This window comes from Neophocaena asiaeorientalis, unplaced genomic scaffold (genome assembly GCF_003031525.2).
Source record: "Neophocaena asiaeorientalis asiaeorientalis breed wild unplaced genomic scaffold, Neophocaena_asiaeorientalis_V1.1 scaffold515, whole genome shotgun sequence".
Taxonomy (NCBI): domain Eukaryota; kingdom Metazoa; phylum Chordata; class Mammalia; order Artiodactyla; family Phocoenidae; genus Neophocaena; species Neophocaena asiaeorientalis.
Window position 1 is genome coordinate 34,069 of NW_020175829.1, and position 19,414 is coordinate 53,482.

Consider the following 19,414-nt stretch of genomic DNA (forward strand, 5'->3'; position numbering starts at 1 on the left):
TTTTTGGTAATTTGTGTCTTCTTTCTTTTTCAGCCTTGCTAGAGGTTTGTCAATTATATTGCTTTTTGTCCCAAGCAGCTTTTTGTTTCATTGATTTTCCTTATTGTTTTTCTGTTTTCAGTTTCAGTGATTTCTGCTCTTATCTTTATTATTTCCCTTTACTTTCAACCTGCTTATATCATATTTGAAGTGAGTTTCTTGTAGACTGCATATATTAATACTTGGGTCATGATTTTAATCCACTCCTGCCAATCAAAATACAATGATGCTTTTAGACCATTTATATTTAATGTAACTGATATGTTAGGGCTGTCATTTCTTGTTTTCTGTCATTCTTTTTTTATTTTTTGCTTTTCCTGCTTTCCTGTTGATTATTCACACATTTTTTTTTTTCGGTATGCAGGCCTCTCACTGCTGTGGCCTCTCCCGTTGCGGAGCACAGGCTCCGGAGGCGCAGGCTCAGCAGCCATGGCTCACGGGCCCAGCCGCTCCGCGGCATGTGGGATCTTCCTGGACCGGGGCATGAACCCATGTCCCCTGCATCGGCAAGCAGACTCTCAACCACTGGCGCCACCAGGGAAGCCCTATTCACACATTTTTTGAATTGCATATAGATTTACCTATAATGTTTCTTAGTGTATCATTTTATATAGCTTATTTACTGGTTGCTTTAGGTATTACATTATATATATATTTAAATTACATATATTTATATATGATATATAATATATATAGTGTATGTATAACTTATCTGAGTATACTGGTATTGTCATTTTACCAGTTCAAGTGAAGTGCAGAAACCTTATCTCCCTTTATGTCTCTTTACCTTCTCCATTTAAAAGTACAATTGTCTTAAATACTTCTTCTACATACATTCAGAATCATATCAATGTTATAAATTTTGCTTCAAGCACCAAATATAATTTAGAAGACTCAAGAAGAAGGGAAACCTATTATATTTACCTGTATTTTTGCTCAATCTGTTCTTCTTTCTTCCAGTGTTCCTATATTCCTTCTTTTATACCTTCCTTCCTGCTTAGAGTACTTCCCTTAGCCATTCTTTTAGAAAAAGTCTGCTATTGACAAGATCTCTTAATTTTCCTTTATCTGAGAATGTCATGATTTTCCCTTCGTTCCTAAACGGATATTGGTGCTGAATATAGGATTCTGGGTTGATAGTTCTTTCCTTTCAACACTTGAAAAACAGTATTATTTCCTTTTGGCCTCCATGGTTTCTGGTGTGAAATTCACTGTCGTTCATATAAGCTTTTATAGGTAAGGCATCATTTCTTGTTCCCTAAGCTTTCAGGGATTTTTCCTTTGTTTTGAATTTTTAGAAGTTGAACTATGTGTCTTGGCATGGATTTTTTTTTTTTGATTTATCTTATTTGGGTTTCATTTGTCTTATTTTTTTAAATAACAGCTTTACTGAGATAAAATTTATATACCATAAAATTCACCCTTTTAAAGTTTACCATAAAGTAAACTTTATAGTATATTCATGGGGTTGTGCAACCTCCACTGTCTAATTTTAGACTGCTTTCATCCTCTCCAAAAGAAACCTCTGATACATACTGGTAGTCACTTTCTATTTCCCCTCTTCCAATCCTTGGAAACTACTAATCTACTTTCTGTCTCTGTAAATTTGCCTATTCTAGATATTTCATATAAATGTAATCATACAATACATGGTCCTCTCTATTGGCTTCTTTCATTTGGCAAAATGTTTTCATGGTTCACTCAAATTGTAGCATGTATTAGTACCTTATTCATTTTTAAATACCAATTAATATTCCATTGTATGGATATACTATATTTTGTTTATTCATTAATCAATTGATGGACATTTGAGTTGTTTCCACTTTTTGGCTATTACAAATAATGCTGCTATGAACATTTGTTCATAAGCTTTGTGTAGACATATGTTTTCATTTCCATTAGGAGTGGAATTGCTGGATGTTATGGTAACTCTGTGTTTATTTGAAGAAATGCCAAACTGTTTTCCAAAGCAGTTGTAGCATTTTACATCCCCCCCACTTCCCCACATCCTTGCCAATATTGTTATTATCTGTGCTTCTCACTATAGCTATCTTAGTGGGTGTGAGGTTGTGTTTCATTGTCTTGATTTGCATTTCCCTAATAGCTAATGATGTTGAGTATCTTTTCAAATGCTTATGGGCAATTTGTATATTTTATTTGGAGAGATGTCTATACAGATTCTTTGCCCATTTTTATTTAGGTTATCTGTCTTTTTATTATTGAGATATGAGTTCTTTATTCTAGAAAAAGTCTCCTATATGTGACTTGCAAATATTTTTTTCCCATTCGATGGGTAGTCTTTTCACTTTCTCTATTTATGGTGTCCTCTGAAGCACAAAAGTTTAAAATTTTGTTGAAGTCCAATTTATCTAGTGCTTTCTTTTGTTGCTTGTGTTTTTGATGTCATATCTAAGAAGTCTTTTCCTAACTCAAGGTCACAAAGATCTACTTCCATGTTTTCTTCCAAGTATTTTACAGTGTTACCTCTTAAATTTAGTTCTATGATCCATTTTGAGTTAATTTTTGTATATGGTATGAGGCAGGGGTCCAATTTTACTCTTTTACAGGTGGATACTCAGTCGTCCCAGCACTATTTGTTGAAAACTGTCTTTCCCTCATTTAGTTGTTTGGGCACTTTTGTTGAAAATTTGCTCAACTTCTTAAATCTGTAGGTTTATGTCTTTTGTCAAATTTCAGAAGTTTTCAGCCATTATTTCTTTGAGTATTTTTGGCCCCACCTTCTTTCTTTTCTCCTTCCAGGACTCTGATGACACAAATGTTAGGTCTTTTGTTATAGTCACTCAACTCCATGAGACTGTGTTCATTTTTTAAAAATCTATTTTCTATTGTTAGATTGGGTAATTTCTATTTTTATTTCTACAAGTTCACTAACTCTTTCCTTGTACTCCTCCATTGTGTTGTTAAACCCATCCACTTAGTTTTTTACTCCAATTAATAAATTTTTTAGTTCTAAAATTTCCATTTGGTTCTTTTTTATATCTTCTACTACTTTGCTGAGATTTTCTATTTTTTCTCTGTTTCAAGTGTTTTTGTAGTTGTTCATTGAAGCATTTTTGTCTGCTTTAAAATCTGTCAGATATTCTAACATCTCTATCATCTTGGTTTTATCATTTATTGTCTTTTTTATATAGTTTGTAATCTTCCTAGTTCTTAACATGACAATCGATTTTCAATTGAAATCTAGACGTTTAGGATATTGTGCCATGAGATTTTAGATCTTATTTAAATCTTTTGTTTTAGCTGGCTTTTTCTGACACAGCAATGCAAGTGGAAGTGGGGTTGGGGAGCATGCACCACCTTATTACTGCCAGGTTGGGGGGGAAGTCCAAGTTCCTCACTTGGCCTCCACTGACACCCAAGGTGGGAGGCTCCTCATTACTGGCTAGTGGGATGAAAGTTCTAATTCCCTACTTAACTTTATCTGACACGAGAAGAGGGGAGGGGGTTTGGGGCACCTTGTTATAGCCTGCTGAGGGTGGAAGTCTAGGCTCTCCACCAGACCTTTGCTGGCACGAGTTGGGGGGGTGGTGTCACATTTGGTTTTTTTCATAGTTTTTGTCTGGAGTAGAGCATTTATTGTCTAAATGTTTTCTATCTGCTATACTGCCCCTTTACTGGTCCTTCAGCTAAAGAGAGTAATCCTTTGTTGGATCTTTTTTTGTCTGTACCATTGGCACGTCCAGGTAGCCAGCTTCTTCAGTTTCAAGTCTGGAACATATGAGGCAAAAAGAAAACTCAGGGAACTAACCATCATGTTCCTTGGGTTTCGAGGGCCCTAGATGGTCTGTCTTCTCTCCATCTTTCAGAGTCTTATGTTTGTTTTATGTGTAATATTCAAGGTTTTTCATTGTACTTAGTGAGAGGAAGAGGGAAAAGTAGGTCTACTCCATCTTCCCAGAAGCAGAAGTCTAAGTAGACCTTTCTATAAATAGAATCATATTTTAATCACTAGGAGATATTAATAGTTAAAGGAACTTTGAAGTTAATCCTTTCCCAGTTAATAATAGTTCCCTTGTGTATCTCTTCTGTACATTCAAACTATATCTTGGGTTTGCTTTAAATGAGAAATGCTTATAGATTATATACACATTTCTATATATTGACTACAACTGTCCTCTTCCAATATTTGAATTAAATTCCTCTAAATAATTACTTTTTAAATGTTTTTTCCTTATTGTCAATCTGAACATATTTCAATGGAAGGCAATTCCTTAAACTGCCTAGTGTTAAAGGATTGAATGAGAATTCCCAACTTTCCAGAAGCATAAGATGGAAACATTTCTTAGAAGTTTTCTATTTTAGAAGCTTACCTGTATCTAATAGATTATTTCACTTCTCTTACTGAGTTTCTATATACTCACTAATAATTTACTATTAAAGATATTTATTTAATAACTTATGGATTTCCAGTCCTATTATTTTTTTCAATAACCATTCCTCCTTCTCAAATATCTGCTCTTTTATACATATTAATACCTAGTAATGCTGTCTTTTATTGCCCTCTAACTATCTGCCAGGCACTCTGCTAATGCGCTCCTAATATACTTTCATATTTAATCCTGTTTAAAGCAAGGAAAGTGAAGCTCAGAAGGACTGAACTGAAAGTGTTTGCAAGTACATACAAGCCCTCTGCCTCCCAGCTTCATGCTTGTTTTGACAGTGCTACATCCTACAGAGTAAGCATCTTTTCATTCCAAGGTGAAAGCTTATAGGTATGTTTTCTCCTTTAATGGTATTTTGTAATTTCTACCATTCTTTGATTTTTATCTTGGTCAATTTTTTTACCTAAGAAACAAATTTTATTACAGAAATTTAAAATATAAGATATCTGTAATAGGTTCTGAAGTTAAACTCAAAGTTTATTTACTGTTTTTAACTTCAGTATATATCATTAAAAAGTACTGACAATTCTTCAAAGTTTTATCACATAAGCATTGCAGGACTGTATTTGGGTATAAAGAGAAAACACTACTGGGTAGCTGCTACTTCATGCACAAACTGTGCCAAGAGAAAACAAATAACAGGAAATGTAAACTAAAATAAGCTGTGTTAATAAATCCTTGCTAATGATAAGAAGATTTACTGTTTAAAACATGTATTTTTAATTTAACCTAAAGGATAAAGATAAAAAGCCTACATGTCTAAGTATCTCTTTATTCATTGCAGAACTATTTTATATTAAAATTTTAATCCACTTTCATTTAAATTTTATAAAAGAATGGATATTTAATTTGCCTAGTCTTAATTTCAAAATACTGGTAATCAATATTTTTTCTTTCAAAAAATTTTGGCCAATAAATCCTCTCGCATACACTAAATAATACTTCACTTCTTTCCAATCCATTTCAATTATTTCCAAACTATTAATCAGGTGAATTCCTTACTAATTACTTAATCAATAGTTCTTTACATCGGTCATTATTTGCTATTCCTACACATTTAAAAAGTATGACTGTTATTTTTCTTTAGCAAAGTAGAATACAGATACCACATACACTCTCATTTGTACAGAACAAGGCTCCCTATTCCATGATGGAAATTTTCAAATGCAGAAATAAGCCCTGTTTGTTATTTGGACACATATCCCTGCAGATATACTGAACTACCATTTAGGAAGGTTTACATTAAGATTTTTTTCTTGGTAATCTATTCCTATTTGGGGGGCCTCTTTTTGCTGTACACTACTGTATTCAACTGCTATCGAATTACCATCAGAAAATGTTAAAATCATAATTACGAATATTTTAGTTATTTAAAATTTTTTTCTTGCCATGTTCAATTTCCTAATGACAGAAATGGTCCTTTTTTTTTTTTTAAGGTGTTTATTGGACACACTTTACAATGGTGTGTTAGTTTCTGCTTTATAACAAAGTGAATCAGCCACATATATGCATATATCCCCATATCTCCTCCCTCTTGCGTCTCCCTCCCACCCTCCCTATCCCACCGCTCTAGGTGGTCACAAAGCACCCAGGTGATCTCCCTGTGCTATGTAGCTGCTTCCCACTAGCTATCTATTTTACATTTGGTAGTGTGTATATGTCTATGCCACTCTCTCACTTCGTCCCAGCTTACCCTTGCCCCTCCCCGGGTCCTCAAATACATTCTCTAGTAGGTCTGTGTCTTTATTCCTGTCTTACCCCTAGGTTCTTCATGACTTTTTTTTTTCTTAGATTCCATATATATGTGTTAGCATACGGTATTTGTTTTTCTCTTTCTGACTTACCTCACTCTGTATGACAGACTTTAGGTCCATCCACGTCATTACAAATAACTCAATTTCATTTCTTTTTATGGCTGAGCAATATTCCATTGTATATATGTGCCACATCTTCTTTATCCATTCATCTGTCGATGGACACTTAGGTTGCTTCCATGTCCTGGAGAAATGGTCGTTTTATACTCAAAATTTAAGTTAAATAAACTTGTTCTTTCGTAAAATGATTGTTGTTGCAAACGAAAATTATTAACAAGTTTATTAACAAGTAAGATGTCTCAGTATAAAAACACTTCCTAGTATTGGTACTCTAATTTTATCTAGAATATGCCTGGAAGGCAACAATCACTACACATTTTCAAAACATAATATATACAGCACTCGCAAGTAGGATAGTCAAAACTGTTGGCCTTTCGACACACTGACCATGTGAGGAAGAATATCATCAGCGGCATCATCACCCTAGGAAATAATTATCCAGCGATGCAAATTTAAAATATTCACATACAGTAAATTTATATAGAAGAATACTATGGGGTAAGGGCACTGCTTTTATCTATTCACTACCATTATTATAATTGAGTATATAAAAAGTCTACCTCTCCCATTTTGAATTATTTTCTGTTCGGAAAATAGAAGACATTTTAATTTCTCGTGGACCGGTTACGGAGAGGAGGACTTGTTATTTCTAAGAGCAAGAACCTAGTTTTATATGAATACACGCCTGGAGACGTAAAACCTAATTTTAGAAGGCATTTAATTTCACCTACAAAGCAGTTGATGTGTTAGAAACAGCATACCTCAAAAGCTATCCTGCAATATTAGCAGAGGACCGTCCACCGAATCTATCCACTGAAGCCATTTCTATTTTTTACCAGCGGCGATGGAACTGTATTATTGTGGAATATGCGGCACGTTCGGTGTTTAATAGGCTCCCAGGGAAGGGCTGTCACTTTGGAGGTGGTCCTGAGGTATGGAAGTTGGGCTGGGGTAGGGTCGTCGTGCTCGGAGGCAGCCACACTTACAGGCCATTTTGGTCGAGGCCTCACAGGGCGGAGCAGCGTCCGTGCGGGTTCCTCCAGCGAGCCAGACGCTCGAGCCCGCGCGCCGGCCGCAGGGGGCGCGAGCGGGAGCCCGGCGGCGCGCCGAAGCCCGAGGCTGCAGCGCGGGATTAAGGCGACAGCCGCCTAACGTTCCAGCAGCAGGCCCCGCCCACGCCCAATCAGACCGGCGCTAGCTGGAGCCCAGATTTTCTTTGTTCCGCAGCCATTTCAGGCCCCGGAGGGGAGGCAACGCCGCTTCGGCAGAGGGCCCGAGCGCCGGAGGCCTCTGGGATGGTGTGGGACCGGGTAGGTGGCGTGAGGGTGCGCGGCCCCGGACTGGAGGGTGGAAACGGAGGCAAGCTGTTCGGAAGCTGCCTGACGGGCCGCGGGGAGAGGCGCCGGACCCGCCGCCGCATTCTCGGTGCCCGCCCTGCCGTTTGGAGCCAGGCGGCGGCGGCGGCGGCGCGGTTCTAAGCCCAACAGCTGCCCGCCCGGGCGTCCCTGGGGATCCGGACAGGGGGCTGGCGGCGGCTCTTCAGGTGTCCGAGGTTAGGGCCTGAAGCCCGTTAGGGGCGGTGGGAAGAGGGTGTGTTCCTCGGGGAGCCTTTGCCCCCGACCATTAAACCGCGGCGTTTCAGGGCCCTGGGTACCGCAGTCGCTGCCCTGGGACACCTCCTTCCCGAGGGTTCTGGGCACTGTCGGGCGCTGCCCCGGATGCCCGGTCTTTGTCCCCGCCCGGCCCCCTCTGCCCGGGTGTCCCTGGTCCACACAGACCATCGCCACCACACTCCGCTGGCTGATCGCTTTCTCCAGGTGGTTCTTTCCACTTGGGGACTCATGGTTTCACGACATGTGTACATAATTTTAATGTTTGTAACTGTACGGGTTTTGCGTGGGTTTGTGTTTTTTGCGCTTTTGCCCTTTTGTACTTCTCTCACGCGAACGCGCCACAGGGAACTGCTGCTGAGAAGCGGACCCACGCCACAGTCAACCTGTTTTGGGCATGGCTTTCATCCTTCAAAAACAATCGCCTGTTATTTGTTTCCTGATTTTAAAAATCAACTGGATTTTGCAAGGATTGCTTACAGTTTACGTCCGTTATCTTAACAATCGCTAATCAGTTCGGTTCTTCAGCAGATAAAAATGTAGAAATTTAAAGTTGGAGACTATCCACAAATTGATTTTGACAGTTGTATTAAGAAGCTCAGTAACAATCCTGCGTTGAAGCTCATGACTTCAATGATGAGTGCATAAATGGTGCTTTTCTTTTTTTCTTAATCTAAAGGAAAGATGTTTTTAAAATACAAATTGTATCGTGGAATAGGTATTTGAAACTGTAAGGTTGTAAAATGGCTGTCCTGACATGCTCATTATTAGGATAACAAGTTACTTTTGGATTTTAAGTTTCTCTGTTTTATTAAATTTTCATATTAGAATGGTAAATAAGTTATGCCTAATGAAGCAGGGGAGGATTCCGTCTTTTGAAAATGATTCTGTTTTCAACCTTCACTCCCTCCTGCACCCCATTCTTCTTAGAGAGTGACTCTGCCAAGTTGAAAACTTGCAACTGCAAAAGAGAAATATTAGCTTGAAGGTGCAGATTTCTTCTTTACTCCTCAGCATATGCAACGCATAAATGTGTAAGTTTGGCAGTACGGTTTTTACTTCACCTAATTTAATGGGAGCCTAATGAACTATTAGTGCTCCATTTTCTTTTTCCTAAAAGGGGCCCCCACCAGATTAGCCTTGATGTAGTTACATCTTCATCCTAGATATTCAGGGAATTACTAAATTCCTCCCACTGAAATATCTATAAAAATATTTTAAGGTAATCGAGCTTATTATCATTATATATTGTGAGCAGGATAAGCTTTTGGTAAAAATATGTATGATTCTGGTTGTAAATCTTTCCATTATCAACACTTGTTATTGTATTCATTGTTTTTATGACTAGTTTTTCTTCTTTATATAATGTTAAAGCCATCTCATGAGTCTGTTTTTCTAAATACTGTGAATGAACTGCATTGAAATATAAATGTACTATGTTTAGAAGAATTGCTTGCAGTCAACCATGTTGGATTCTGCAGATACTGTTTTTAAGAAAAGGAATTTGGTTATAAAGGAAGCCAAACCAAGTGACATACGTAATGAAATAAATTTAGCAAATGTAAACTGCAGAGAAGAACACAGCAGTAAGTGGAAGTTATTTTTATTGCCCAGGGTGTAAATTATGAATATTTTTTCCTGGAATTGATATTTGAATATGTATTGGTGCCAAAAAGACCTTGTTCCTAAAAAAACAATTTGGTTTACCAGCAAAAGGGTGAGAAAGCTGAGAAAGTCAAGGTGATTGATGAACTGATTAAGTTTTTAAAAACAGTGGAGAATAATGCCACCTTCTGAAAGGAGGATGAGAGACAGTTACATTCCCCAGGTGTTGAAAATCTTTCTTAGTTGGTTTCATTCAGCCCGTGCTATGGTAGCTATCTGGTGAGTGTTGGCAGGTAAGAGGGGTCTCCTGGGTGGCAGAGGGTGAGAACTTTACAATGGAAGACAAATGTTTGCAAAAGTGGTAACTGTAGATTTACCACTACAATTACAACTACAAACTGTAATTGTAGTTACATGGATCGGTGTTAGTGTGGGAAAGAGTTTCTAGAAGCCACCCTTGCTGGCTCTAAGACCTCCTTACTAGAAGAATTCTTTGAAGTACTGTCAGTAGGTGTAATAAGTAAGAATGTTAAGAGTTCCAGAGTCTCAGTGGTTAAATGAGATAATGGAACAGGAAATAGGGGTGGAGATTTGTCTTAGAATTTTCTAGAGTTGATAGAACCTATACAGGAATGGTGGCTACATCTTATTCCAAAATGGCACCTGATGGCAAAGCAAATATTTGAATTCAGAACTGAAGGAAAGCTGAAAGAAATCTCATATCTGAAAGGCCACAAGGTTTGAATTGGCATGTGCCTTTTTAATGGTTAAAATTTTTAAACAAAGCAAGTCTTTTCAGTGTAGTATAGCAGAAGCAGGAACTCTGGAGCCAGACTACTTGGATTCAAGTCTTAGCACCTTCCATAATTAACTGTGTAACCTTGAACAAATTACTTCATCTCACTGTGCCTCAGTTATCTCATCTTTTAAGGAATTAATCTTATGAGGATTAAATGAGTTAATACTAAGCTCTTAGAACTTGGCCTGGCATGTAGTAAACACTTCATACATAATAACTGCTATTATTATCATCGTCATGATCATTGGTATTATAGAAAACACCATAAAATAATAATCACTAATATCAGGACCATGAGGTAACTACTGTAAACCCTTTGATACATTTCCTTCCAATATTTTTTCTCAGTTTATTTGATCTTTACACAGTTGAGACTTTAATATTAACAATTTTGCATTCTGCTATTTTCACCTAGCACCATAAGCTTTCTCTTGCTATTAAATTATTTCATCAGCATCTTTTCAAATGACCACAATGTTTTTGTGAATTTCTCATAAGTAAACGTTTTACTGTTGGACAGTTAGCAAGTTTCTTTTTGCAGTTGTAAGAAACACTACAGTGAACATTCTTATACATAAAACAGTTTCTGTGTTTTAGATTATTTCATTAAAATAGATTTCCCAAAGTGAAAGTGTTGAGTCAGAGTATATGAACATCCAGAGCTCATGGTTCATATCGCCAAACTGCTTTTACTTAAGGGAATTTAATAAGGGACTTAAGTTGAGGAGCACAGCATTTATTGCCCTTTTGCTTGAGTTGGGAGGGAAGAGAGAGTGAGTTAACATTTTTTTCTGTATAACATACTGGGCATCATTTGTAGGCATTTAGCATACATTGTTACTTTTATGTACATTATGCTCATTATCCTAGCCCTATGTCGCGTTACACATGAGAGTTACTTCCATTTTACTGGATGGGAGAACTGAAGTATCGGTAAGTACCAAGGACTCAAGAGTGTTCAAGGCTGGATCTGAGTCTAGATCTGCCTCATTACAAAACCCAAAACTTTGTAAAGTTTTATGTGATACACATATTCAGAATCTTATAATAAATATGTGTACATTGAATGAATACAAAATCTTTAAAGGAATCTTATAATTCACTATAACAGTGAATCTATTAACTGTAGATTGTAGATCACATTATTAAGATAGTGAAACTGAGCTGGAAGTAATGAATGAGTAAATTACAAAGTTAAAACAGGTAAGGCTTAACTATCCAAGTATATTTTAAAAAGGAAAAAAAAACTCCTTACCTGGATGAGATGTAATATGTATGTATGTATGTAATGAATGTAATGAATATATAAAGCTGGTTTCTAAAATGATTGCAGCAAGCATTTGTGGGTGAAACACTCTTTGTAAAGACCTCAACACAGATAGAGGAGAAAAAAACAAATCCATCAAATTTAGGGGAGGGCTTCCCTGGTGGCGCAGTGGTTGAGAGTCCGCCTGCTGATGCAGGGGACACGGGTTCGTGCCCCGGTCTGGGAAGATCCCACATGCCGCGGAGCGGCTGGGCCCGTGAGCCATGGCCGCTGAGCCTGCGCGTCCGGAGCCTGTAAAAAAAAAAAAAAAAATTAAGGGTATAAGAGAAGTGACAAAGGCCCAGTAAATAACTATATTGAAAAATATGTTTAATGAAACCCCTGGCAAAGTAAACTAAAATCTTAATAAATAAATAAATAATTGAGATGTACAAGTTAAGGAGAATAAGACTAACAACAAGGTGTGTGAGATTAATTTTATACTGAAAACTAAAAAAAAAATATTTTGAGTCGTGTTTTATAATTGACTTTGAAGCACTCTGAAGCCATTAGTGAAATAATTATCAGTGAAGTCCCTGAAACCTCAGGTGCCAAAGTAACCACCATAGATGAAAAGGTTGATCCCAGAAAGGCCAAGATTCCATTGCTTTTGTCTTCACTAGGGAAGGAATTAGGGGAGAGAAGTACTTCAGTAGATTGTGAGTGTACAAAATAGATACAAATAAGTGATTAGGAATAGGTGGTATCCATCAAAATTGTAAGTAAATGAATATAAAACATTGATCATTATGCTGCCATTAGAAATGTTTTTGAAAAATACTTAATGAAGTAAAAATGTAGTTTATTTTAGCTAGAGCATAGGAAAGTGATGAGAAACTTGCCAAATTATGAAGGACTTGTGCCCTTTATTCATTCAGTAAGCATTTTTAGTGCTGACATTGTCCCTTGTCCTCAAGAGATTTAGATACTACTGTAGAGAGAGAGATGTAAGCAAAAAGGTGCAATGAAGTGTAGATAAAGCTCTTATGATATAAATCTGAGGAGACACCCAGTAAATATTTTCTGCTTTGTAGGCCAACTCAGCCATTGTAGTGCAAACACAGCCATAGACAATATGGAAACTAATAGGTGTGGCCAGATTTGATTGGTGGGCTTTAAGTAGAGACTCTCTTAAAGTATATACTAGAAGGATTTCAGGAAGAGGTACCTACCAAGCCTTGTGTTGCCCTAGCATGAGCCATTGAAAGATTTGAAATGAGAAATATGCAGCGTTGATTTGTGTGATTCATTAAGAGCAGAGAAATAGAAAAATAGGTTATTTTTAGGTGCTATAAACTAAGAAGAGAATCCAATTTTTTAAGTGGGCAAATTCACAGAGAGGAAGTACAGCTAGCCAATAATCATGAAATAATGCTCTACCCCACCAATAGGGAAATGCAAAATAAAACTGAAATTTTTTTTTACCCATCATATTAGCAAAAGTGATAAAGTTTTACTAGTATGTATTGATAAGATTGTAGGGAAACTCAAACATTGAATAAATCAGTATAGCCATTTTAATTTTAAAGTAAAAACATTTTCGACCTAAGCAATTTCCATTTCTTAGAGAAACATAGGGGTATATCAGGAATCATGTATATTCAAAAATAACTTTGTCAGTTGCCACAGAACCTCCAGACATCCAGGTCACCTATTTTTTTTTTAATTCATTTATTTAATTTATTTATTTTCGGTTGCATTGGGTCTTTGCTGCTGCGTGCAGGCTTTCTTTGGTTGTGGCGAGCGGGGGCTACTCTTGTTGTGGTGCGCAGGCTTCTCATTGCGGTGGCTTCTCTTGTTGCAGAGCATGGGCTCTAGGTGCACAGGCTTCAGTAGTTGCGGCTCGTGGGCTTTAGAGCGCAGGCTCAGTAGTTGTGGCACATGGGCCTAGTTGCTCTGCAGCGTGTGGGATCTTCCCGGACCAGGGCTCGAACCCGTGTCCCCTGCATTGGCAGGTGGATTCTTAACCACTGCACCACCAGGGAAGCCCAGGTCACCTTTTATCTCCTGCATTCTAAATCATTAAAAGGTCTGTATTTGTCTCCTTTTTTTGAAACCGCTTAACAACTCTTCATATTCTTCTACTGTGCCCACTGGAATTTACAGTCTGTCATCCACAAAATCCAGTCTCAACCTAGCTACTGTTCTCCCTCCCTTCTCCCTAAAAATCCCATTTTGGATTGTGTCATCAGATTATGTGACTACTGCCCTTCATGATTGCTGTCAACTGCTAACTGTTCAGGTCAGTCCTCCTCATTTCTTTATTTTAGCTCCAGGCTCATTGCCTCTCTCTCTAATACCATCTCAGTCTTTATATTGAGATTGAAATGAGTATACCTGATCTTCCCTCCAGTGTTCTTCCCATCTGTTCTATCTTATCTCGGTCATTCACTCCCAAAGTGATACCCTCTTGCATTGTCAATAACTACAGTTCCTCTATGGTTACCATTTCATGTTTTCTACTCCTTGACCATACTTCCTTTTTTAGTAGTTCACTCCTTCTAGTTAGTATCTCAGCCCCAACCTTCTTTTTACCCCAGTGGAATCGCCAGTCCATTGATCCTATTACTGTGTCCCTGCCATTCACCCTCTTGATGTTTTTACTTCCCTTTCTTACTCAGTTTAAATTCCATGGTTAATCACTCCTTTGGATAGCTCCCTTGTTCTTTGCTTGTTTAGTAGAACCATACCCTGGTTAAAACCAACTCTCTGCTTTCTTTGTGCCTGCCCCTATATAACTTAGTATGGCTGGAAGAAAACACACAACCACATATGACCACATACCTCACATTACTTGTTAATGCTGCTTGTTGATTATACTGTATTTTCCTAGTCTGTTCACTTTCCTACTTCCCTCAATAACTGTTTCATATCTTCTTCAAACCTCCAGTATAACTTTTCCCATCTTCATTTTCAGTTCATGACCTATTTTAAGAAAATTGAAGCAATCAGAAAACTTCCACACACTCCCACCACCCCATGAACTACCATCATCTGTGTCAGTACTTGCTATCTTCCTGGTTTTCATCTTAGATGAACTGTTTTATGTTCTTCTGTGTGCTTTTGTACTAGATCCATCCTTTCTCCTCTGTCATCTGCTCAAGAAATTGCTTCAGCTTCTGTCCTTCCACATCAATTTTTTTCTTTACTGGATTATTTCTGTCAGCAAACAGACAAGCTATTATTTCTGCCATCTTAAAAAAACGGATCCACTCTTCACCACCTGTTTCCCCATATTTTTGGTTTCCTTTTGCCCCATTATTCCCCGAAAGAGTTGTCTAAATTTGCTATTGCCAAGGTTTCTCCTCCCATACTCTGTTAAACCCACTCCAATCAGGCCAGTGCACCATTCCTGCTGAAACAGCTCCTTAATTTCTCCAGTAACTTCCATGTTGCCAAATGCCATATGTCCTTGATTCTGTTCATCTTACTTGACCTATCAGCAACATTCGACAGAGCTATTTCTCTTATTCTTGAGACACTTTCTTCTTTGCTTTGCAGGATACTTACACCCTTGGTTATCTCCTACCTCAGTGCCTGCTTCCTTGTGATTCTCCTTTGCTTTTCTTCTCACAGACCTCTTAGTGTTGGAGAGCCCCAGAGCTCAATCCTTGTTTTTTGTTTTTCATACTCAGTCCATTGGTAATTTCATTCAGTCTCATGGCTTTAATTACCATCTAAATGCTAGCAATGCCCAAATTTAGATCTTTAGCCTCTCTCCCTAATTCCTTACATGTTCAACTGACTATTCAACATCTCTACCTAAATGTCTAATAATAGGCCTCAAACTCAGCTTGTCCAAAACTTACCTCCTAAACTTCCTCCCCAGTACCTACTCTACCCATAGACTTCCCTATTTTGGTTTGTCAATGGCAACTCCATCCTCGCAGTACCTCAGGCTAAAATATTGGAGTTGTTCTTGACTTTGCGTTTTCTTTGACACTTTAGATCCATTCCTTCAGGGCGACCAGTTTTTTTCTATATCATCAAAATATATCCAGAATCTTACCATGCTTCACCTTTTCCACTGTCACCACCCTGGTCCAAGCCACTACCATCGTATCTCTTCGGATTACTTAAATAGGTTACTACCTGGTCTCCCTATTCTACCCTACCCTCCTCCCAGTAGTCTTCCCTCGGTATAGTAGCCAGAGCAAACCTTTCACAAATTAAGATAGTCTCTGTCACTCCTCTATTCAAAGCCCTGCAATGGTTCCCCTTTTCACTCAGAGAAAATCTAATCCTTAGAGTAGACTACAAGGCTCTACATAGTCTGCCCAGCCCACTCCCCTTTCTCCTTACTTCCCTGACCTCATTTCCTACTACCACTTTTCCTCCTTGCTCACTGGCCTTACCTCCAGGTCTTTGCTCAGATCTCACATTCTCTAAACACTCTGTTTAATACTGCATCCTAACCCCCCATCCCCCTTATCCTGGATTCTTTTTTACTTTGTGCATAGCACACACCACCTAACACACTATAGCAGGGATCAGCGAGCTAGAGCTCCATTGCTCTGTGGCCTGTTTTTGTACAGCTTATGAGCTAAAAATGGTTTTTACATTTTTTTAAGGGTTGTAAAACAAAAACAAAGAACATACAACAGACTGTTCTTACTGTTTGGCCTGAAGGTGGTCTGCAAAATCCAGAGTATTTACCTTCTGGGCCTTTGCAGGGAAGTTAGCACTAAACATTCTGTTTATTGTCTTTCTCCTCCCACATGAATAAGCTCCAGGACGGCAAAGATCTTTGTTTTATTTATTGCTCTATTTGCAATAACTAGAACAGTGCCTAGAATATAGGCACTCAGTAAATATTTGTTGAATGAATGAATTGCTTGTAATGGTATAAAATTATAATGAAATAGAGCTATATATACAATGAGTAGGAAAGCTAAGGCATATTTTGGATGAGTTTTTATAGAACAGAAATAAAATTCTTTTTATTTCGACAGAAACATACGATTTAAATGAGCAAAAAACAGCTCTGTAAGGATACACATCAAATGAATATTAGAGTACCTTTGGGGAGGAGACCAGGATTAGGAGAGGTACTTGAAGAGAACTTGAATTTCATCTGTATTGTTTACTTTTTTTATACGATGAGAAGCAGTAACATCAATTTTTCATTTAAAGATACTTTTAATGAAGAGAAAGGGGGGAAAATAGGTACTGACTAAAGCAATGAGAAGAAATAGAGAGTAATGGGGTGGAGAGAGAGGGAAGAGAACATTGCCTTTCTTAAAGGTCATATTTGGCCAGCAATCTGAATGAGAAGGAGTGAGCAATATGAATATTTGAAGAAAGAACAAGCAAAAGTGAGACTCTGAAGTAGGAAAAAGCATAACAACATCAGGGAACTGCAAGAACACTAGTGTGGAACATAGTGGAAAAGCGGGGGCAGAGTCTGCTAGTAGGGAGGACCCCACCTTAGGAACAATTTTGTAGGCCATGGTAAGAATATGAGGTTTTATTTTTAAGTGTGATGAGAAACCATTGGATGGTTTTGATGGAGAGAAGACATGATTTAATTCCAATTCTAACTTGATCATTTTTGCTGCTTTGTCTCAGAATGGGGCTATAAGTGAACAAAAGAGAAGGCTGGGAAACCAAATGTAGTAGACCATGCTTTTGTAGAAAATGGTATCTGGACTGGGGTAGACAGTGGAGAAGGTGAGAAATGGTCAGATTCAGAGTATATTTTGAAGGTATATTTTAAGGGCATATTTTGACAGTACTGACTGATGGTTTAAATGTGGAATATAAGGGGAATCAAGGATGAGTCCTTGGTATTTTGGCCTGAACAACTGGATGAACCGTAATAACTGCATTTAGTGATAATAGGCAACTGGAGGAGGAGCAGATTTGGGATGGGCAAGAGTTCTGTTTTAGTCAGCAAAGTTTGAGATACCCATTTAACAAACAAGTGGATATGTCTTATAAGGTGTTGGTTACTTGAGTCTGAAATTCATAGAGCTATTCAGTGGCACAAACTGGATGAGATTATGTAGATAGGAGAAAGGTGCCTGGGATATTTAGGGGTGGGAGAGCCAGCAAAGGAGACCGACAAAGGAGACCGACAGTGAAGTAAAAGGAAAACCAAGGGAGATGTGATGCCACAGGCTAACAGGTGAAGGAATTGTTGCCCATTTTCAGCACTGTGGAGAAATTAAGATGAGGCCAAGAAGAAATCATTGGGTTTGGCAACAAGGAAGTCTCAGTCTCTGAGGAGTGGAGTGAAGAGGGGGACATGGTGACTATACATAACTTTCAAGATGTTTCTGTGAATGGAAGGGAAATTGAGAAATTGAGCAGTAATGGAGGGTAAATGGAGTCAAAGCTGGTTTTTAAAGATATTTTTAAATAATTTGAAAGTTAGAGAAAAGTTGTGAGAATAATTGGGAGAACTCCCATATACCCCTTACCTGGATCCAGCAATTTTTAACGTTTTGCCACATTCTCCCACCCACCCCATACACAAGTAATTCTTTTTTGATCATTTGAGAGTAGGTTGCACACATCTTGCCCCTCTACCCCTTAACCTGAGTCTGTATATCTTAAGAGCCAGGATATTCTCTTCTGGAAATTCTCTTCAGGAAATTTAGTTTTTTACAGTCTGTATTACAATTTTGTCACTTGTCCCAGTAACATCCTTTATAACATTTTTCCTCCAGTACAGGATCCAGTCTAGGGTTTTATACTGCTTTTAGTTGTCATCTTTTTAGACAAAGAGTTTTTTTTTTAAATGGAACTTTGCCATTTTCTCCTCATAACAGCCCCGTGAGATAGAAGTACTGTTAATTATATCATTTTATAGATCAAGGGTTAATGATTCTTTCCATGACTAATAAGTGGCAGAGCAAGAACTCAAAGTCAAGCCAAGGAACTCCAGGGTTTGTACTCTTAAGCTCTGTACAACAGTGCCTCCCATGTAGTGCTTGGAAAAATCTGAAATTCCATGTTTGAAGTGGGCAGACAAGTCAAATATATAGATCAGAGGCACTGATTCTTATATTAAAAGGATGATTTTAAACTTCTAGATCTGGATTATAACTCTTTGTAATGGTGGATCAGAGTGTAGTATGTCACCTTGATGAGCATCAGGGCAGAAGGAAAGCACAAGGAAAGTGAAGATATTTACACTTCATATGTAAATTTTACCAGACTTCAGTACAAATGATATGTTTTCAGAGTTACTGCTGCTGATTGTTTAGAAAGGTAAAATGAAGTACTTGGGTTAATTCTTTTGTGGTAAAGTTTAGTCGACAGTATATATGGACATGGACTGAAGAGTCCTGATATATGTTTCAGCTCATAAAATGCTGTTTGTCTGGGCTTCCCTGGTGGCGTAGTGGTTGAGAGTCTGCCTGCCGATGCAGGGGACACGGGTTCGTGCCCCGGTCCGGGAAGATCCCACATGCCGCAGAGCGGCTGGGCCCGTGAGCCGTGGCCGCTGACCCTGTGCGTCCGGAGCCTGTGCTCCGCAACGGGAGAGGCCACAACAGTGAGAGGCCCGCGTACCAGGAAAAAAAAAAAATGCTGCTTGTCAAACCTTTATTAGAAAATATTAGGAGACTTAATTTAGGAAAAGAGCATTAAACAGTGAATCATTGAAACCACAGGTGCTCCAGAGCAGGAATTAGAATGCTCCATTGGATTTTTAGTTCAATAATGTTTTATACAGTTTTCTGTTACACAGTTTTGAGGGGATAATGGGTAAAGACTTCTGTTGGGTAGAAACCCAAGTTGTGATGAAAATTTTTGTACATAACATTTTCAGC

The 19,414-nt window shown here is 38.2% G+C and overlaps 1 protein-coding gene across 1 annotated transcript in view; it reads left to right on the plus strand.

Annotated features, from left to right (window-relative positions):
- Positions 1-7,535: 7,535 nt before the first annotated feature.
- TNPO1 (transportin 1) overlaps positions 7,536-19,414 on the plus strand; it is a 90,319-nt gene continuing 78,440 nt past the window's right edge. The window contains exon 1 of the mRNA XM_024732772.1: positions 7,536-7,626. Coding sequence (XP_024588540.1) covers positions 7,612-7,626 — 15 coding nt within the window. The 5' untranslated portion in view covers positions 7,536-7,611. The remainder of the gene's footprint in view (positions 7,627-19,414) is intronic.